Source organism: Procambarus clarkii, chromosome 47 (assembly GCF_040958095.1).
Source record: "Procambarus clarkii isolate CNS0578487 chromosome 47, FALCON_Pclarkii_2.0, whole genome shotgun sequence".
NCBI classification, from domain to species: domain Eukaryota; kingdom Metazoa; phylum Arthropoda; class Malacostraca; order Decapoda; family Cambaridae; genus Procambarus; species Procambarus clarkii.
Genome location: NC_091196.1, coordinates 18,005,737 through 18,011,736, shown reverse-complemented (window position 1 = coordinate 18,011,736; position 6,000 = coordinate 18,005,737). Strand labels below are relative to the sequence as shown.

Below are 6,000 nucleotides of genomic sequence, written 5' to 3'. Positions count from 1 at the left end.
TCAGGTACCTGCAGAAATTTATCGTCAACATACCTGCAGTATATGACGGGTTTCAAGTCCATGTCGACTAAGACCCTCTGCTCGATGGTACCCATGTAGAAGTTCACAAACAGGACACGTAGGGGAGAACCCATGGCGACCCATCTACTTGTTTATACATGTGTCCATCCGGGCTCAAGAAGGGTGCCTCTCTAGTGCAGGCTTCGAGTTACTTCCTCACTGTTGTGAGGAAGTTATATATAGGCACTATTTTTCCCCTAGTAAATATGATTGATAGAAAATGTGTGTCTGATCTGTAACAATCCTCTGGCGTCATTGGACACTAGGGTTTCGTGGAAAAGCCGCCCGATTCCCAGTCCTTTTTAGTGATCTGAGGTTGGTCTATCGGTTAGCACACAGGCCAGCTACACGGCTGCTTCAGGTTTCGATTCTCTCATATTGGAGGTGTTCTATTTGTTAAAATATTCTACCGTATATCTCCCGACTTATCTTGGCATATCGACCAGGAAGAACAAAATTCCAGAGTGATTTCTGTATAAATGTGGCTCTGATAACATGGTGACACTGGACACACAAGTGTTGGGTCGATGTACGGGATCCTGAGTCGATGTTGTCTCTTCACAGTTCAATATTTGTATGAACAAATATAACAAAAACAATCGCTAATGCAACACACTAAAATTAAGTTTGGAGATTAAAAAAGACAGCAAGCATTTTACAGACCTTTTATTGTTACAAAAGTACAAATATTGGGACTAAGAATAAATAGAGTATTTGAGCACGACGCTGCGTGAGGAGTCTACAGTTATCACATTATGGCAGAGTACATCATGGCTCGAAGATATCATACATGTAGGTATCACATTATGGCAGAGTACATCATGGCTTGAAGATATCATACATGTAGGTATCACATTATGGCAGAGTACATCATGGCTTGAAGATATCATACATGTAGGTATCAAATTATGGCAGAGTACATCATGGCTTGAAGATATCATACATGCTTACCTAATATATCACTTTTCCTATATAATCTAATCAGGTCACAAAATCACGCCAAACGTCAGTAGTTCTCAGTGGTAGCAAGTGGTCTTTCTCAATGGTAGCAAGTGGTCTTTCTCAGTGGTAGCAACTGGTCTTTCTCAGTGGTAGCAACTGGTCTTTCTCAGTGGTAGCAAGTGGTCTTTCTCAGTGGTAGCAACTGGTCTTTCTCAGTGGTAGCAACTGGTCTTTCTCAGTGGTAGCAAGTGGTCTTTCTCAGTGGTAGTAACTGGTCTTTCTCAGTGGTAGCAAGTGGTCTTTCTCAGTGGTAGTAACTGGTCTTTCTCAGTGGTAGTAAGTGGTCTTTCTCAGTGGTAGCAACTGGTCTTTCTCAGTGGTAGCAAGTGGTCTTTCTCAGTGGTAGCAAGTGGTCTTTCTCAGTGGTAGCAAGTGGTCTTTCTCAGTGGTAGCAAGTGGTCTTTCTCAGTGGTAGCAAGTGGTCTTTCTCAGTGGTAGCAACTGGTCTTTCTCAGTGGTAGCAAGTGGTCTTTCTCAGTGGTAGCAAGTGGTCTTTCTCAGTGGTAGCAAGTGGTCTTTCTCAGTGGTAGTAACTGGTCTTTCTCAGTGGAAGAAGCATATATTTCTCAAAGGTAGAAGATCTTTCTCAATTGTAGAAGCAAATGTTTCATATATATTGATGTAAAAGATGGAGAATGAGACAAAAACTTTAGATGAGAATCGAATCAGAAGATGAGAAAGATATATATACAGGAATATATATATAATAGGAAGAGTGAGACACACAGTCACAGCAAGTATCAACGGGGGAGTGAGACACACACTGACAGTCTCAACAGGTATCAACGGGGGAGTGAGACACACACTGACAATCTCAACAGGTATCAACGGGGGAGTGAGACACACACTGACAGTCTCAACAGGTATCAACGGGGGAGTGAGACACACACTGACAGTCTCAACAGGTATCAACGGGGGAGTGAGACACACACTGACAGTCTCAACAGGTATCAACGGGGAGTGAGACACACACTGACAGTCTCAACAGATATCAACGGGGGAGTGAGACACACACTGACAGTCTCAACAGGTATCAACGGGGGAGTGAGACACACACTGACAGTCTCAACAGGTATCAACGGGGGAGTGAGACACACACTGACAGTCTCAACAGATATCAACGGGGGAGTGAGACACACACTGACAGTCTCAACAGGTATCAACGGGGGAGTGAGACACACACTGACAGTCTCAACAGGTATCAACGGGGGAGTGAGACACACACTGACAGTCTCAACAGATATCAACGGGGGAGTGAGACACACACTGACAGTCTCAACAGGTATCAACGGGGGAGTGAGACACACACTGACAGTCTCAACAAGTATCAACGGAGAAGTGAGACACACACTGACAGTCTCAACAAGTATCAACGGGGGAGTGAGACACACACTGACAGTCTCAACAGATATCAACGGGGGAGTGAGACACACACTGACAGTCTCAACAGGTATCAACGGGGGAGTGAGACACACACTGACAGTCTCAACAGGTATCAACGGGGGAGTGAGACACACACTGACAGTCTCAACAAGTATCAACGGGGGAGTGAGACACACACTGACAGTCTCAACAGGTATCAACGGGGGAGTGAGACACACACTGACAGTCTCAACAGGTATCAACGGGGGAGTGAGACACACACTGACAGTCTCAACAGGTATCAACGGGGGAGTGAGACACACACTGACAGTCTCAACAGGTATCAACGGGGGAGTGAGACACACACTGACAGTCTCAACAGGTATCAACGGGGGAGTGAGACACACACTGACAGTCTCAACAGGTATCAACGGGGGAGTGAGACACACACTGACAGTCTCAACAGGTATCAACGGGGGAGTGAGACACACACTGACAGTCTCAACAGGTATCAACGGGCAACAGACAAGCACCATAAGCTCCCAACAGGTAAGACGTGTCGGGCACTGACCTGCCCCCCCCCCCCTCACAGGAGTGTCACTACAGGTTACACAAGCGTAACGCTGCCGGGGCACTGACCTGCCCCCCCCCTCACAGGAGTGTCACTACAGGTTACACAAGCGTAACGCTGCCGGGGCACTGATCTGCCCCCCCCCCCTCACAGGAATGTCACTACAGGTTACACAAGCGTAACGCTGCCGGGGCACTGACCTGCCCCCCCCCTCACAGGAGTGTCACTACAGGTTACACAAGCGTAACGCTGCCGGGGCACTGACCTGCCCCCCCCCCTCCTCACAGGAGTGTCACTACAGGTTACACAAGCGTAACGCTGCCGGGGCACTGACCTGCCCCCCCCCCCCTCACAGGAGTGTCACTACAGGTTACACAAGCGTAACGCTGCCGCAAGCGTCAAAGTCTCCGCTGATTTGATTCTCAAAAGCTTGAACACAAAATTTCTAATTTTTAACCAAATATTGCTGTACCGCATTTCAGTCTCTGGATTTATTAATCACGTATAAAATATAATGCTTAACATATCACCACTGAAGAGCTGTCAAAAGCTGAGGTTAACTCCACGGAGAAGGTGGATGCTGCTACTCTCACAGGAGGAAGATGCTCAAGTTACCTCACCACTAACTACACCTGTCCAGGTACACTTTGCCCTCTCTTGCACAGTGTCGCACCTGTGCCAGCCCTCTCACTCCAGTAACTGTGGGGGGGGGGACACCACGTCCCCACTCACTCACTCACTCCAGTAACTGTGGGGGGGGACACCACGTCCCCACTCACTCACTCCAGTAACTGTGGGGGGGACACCACGTCCCCACTCACTCACTCCAGTAGCTGGGGGACACTTTGTCCTGTCCCAGCAAGCACTACACGCCACCACACGACGGCATGTGTCCCAGCAAGCACAAGTAAGGGTTCGACGCCTCGTTGAAAAGCGTGGGAAGTGATGGTGACTATTCCATGGGACGGTGGTCTCTCCCTTTTCCACTGGCTCCCATCACTGATGGTGATGGTACCTGCGACGCTCCTCTGCGCTCGTCATAGGTGATCTGATTCACTCTATTTGTCTGAGGAGTTTGTGTACGTCCGTCAGGCGTAAAGACTTGATCACGCCTTCATCTGTGAAACTCACAACCATAGTTCATCTTCGCTTAGCACAAGGCCATCATAGCATTTCTCTCTGACTGACTGACAGACAAGTCTCACATAATACTCATTAGAATGAGTCAAGATCCACGACAGATGAGTACATTGAGTGTTGTCACCCTTTGCTGACTGGTGGTTCTTGAAGCCTTAGTGTTTCCCTCTGTTATTGTGACTTGGTGCCGCAGCGAGGACGACCCGGTCCTGGCCTCCACCCCTCATGGTGGACCTCCTGTTGATTACTGTCGTGCCAGCTCCAGCCCCTTCATCCAGCCCCACCCATCGTTCCAGGGTCAGTGGCAGTATTTAAGGACAAGTGGCACAATTCAGTGGTAAGAGGTCATTTTCAAATGTTAGAACCAGTATTTAAGAGTCAGGGGTATTAAATATAATGACTAGCGATAATGTTTAGAGGGTAACACATTGTGCTCAAGTGCCAGAGTTTGTTTTAGAGTCTTGGGCAGTATTCAGACGACGAGCAGTCAAGGATCAGGGTTATCTTGACGGATGATGGGCAGGAAAACCTTCAAGATCCAGCACGTCGTTCGAGGACGAGAGCAGCGCTCGAAGTTGAGGGCATGAGTGAAGGTAGGGAGCATTGTTCAGGGGTAGGGAGTGGAGATGACGCTCTGTACCCAGTGGCGGTAGTTGGACACTCTGGCGTAGATGCCAAACTTTCCCCGCTTACCGCAACCCTCCCCGAACGACGTGATGCCATAGATGTACCTGAAGGAAGGAGAGAAATTAGTCACATTGGACGATTACTGCTGTCTTTGTCACCCTAGTGGGTTAGACAACGCTGGCATACCCGTTTGTCACCCTAGTGGGTTAGACAACGCTGACATACCCGTTTGTCACCCTAGTGGGTTAGACAACGCTGACATACCCGTTTGTCACCCTAAAGGGTTAGACAACGCTGACATACCCGTTTGTCACCCTAAAGGGTTAGACAACGCTGACATACCCGTTTGTCACCCTAAAGGGTTAGACAACGCTGGCATACCCGTTTGTCACCCTAGTGGGTTAGATAACGCTGGCATATCCGTTTGTCACCCTAGTGAACAGGAAAAATTAACACAGTTTTGTCACCCAAGAAAGATGAACAGAGGTACACCTATTTTCATTGCTCCAAATGAACATACAACAGGCAAGCTCTTCACTGACTCCTATCCATCAGGTACTTCCTCAGCCAATCAGGTACCTGCCTCCGGTTATCTGAACCTGCTTCTCCCTCTCGTTAGAAATGTTTCTATGAAGGATGATATGAAAAGCTGTTTAGCACTAAAGGACGATGGAGTATACCAATCATTTGAACTCCTGTCCTGAAGCTCTATGATCTTTGCCTCCGTTATTAGTCTCCTGCTGCCTGTCCCAGATATTTTTTGTCGGTAACACTTGTCGTGTTCCAGTTGTCTGAGAGTTAATGTCTCTAGTGAGTCTGAGAGTTAATGTCTCTAGTGAGTCTGAGAGTTAATGTCTCTAGTGAGGCTGAGAGTTAATATGTCTCTAATGAGGCTGAGAGTTAATGTCTGTAATGAGTCTGAGAGTGTGTGCACATGTCAGTGCACTTGTAGACTTAATAATTTAATGGTAATGTACGGTTGGGGGTTGAGTGGGTTGGCTCACCATCGGCCGTAGCGGTGACACAGAAGCGGTCCTCCGGAGTCCCCGGCACACGAGTCGACGCGGCCCTTGCGGTAGCCGGCGCAGAACATATTGGAAGTGATGAAGTAGTCCTCGTACACCGCCTCGCACACCTTGCTGGCGATGATGGGCACCTGCGACGCACACAACACTACAGTTACTACCTTCCTCGCAGCCCTCAACACACACACACACACCCAACACATTAATATGTGTCAC

The 6,000-nt window shown here is 48.2% G+C and overlaps 1 protein-coding gene across 1 annotated transcript in view; it reads right to left on the bottom strand.

Annotated features, from left to right (window-relative positions):
• Nucleotides 1–710: 710 nt before the first annotated feature.
• Nucleotides 711–6,000, bottom strand: part of LOC123762883 (enteropeptidase) — a 125,187-nt gene continuing 119,897 nt past the window's right edge. The window contains exons 12-13 of the mRNA XM_069302011.1: nt 5,764–5,915; nt 711–4,863 (exon numbers count right to left, since the gene is read on the bottom strand). Of these exons, the coding sequence (XP_069158112.1) occupies nt 4,740–4,863; nt 5,764–5,915 (276 nt within the window). The 3' untranslated portion in view covers nt 711–4,739. The remainder of the gene's footprint in view (nt 4,864–5,763; nt 5,916–6,000) is intronic.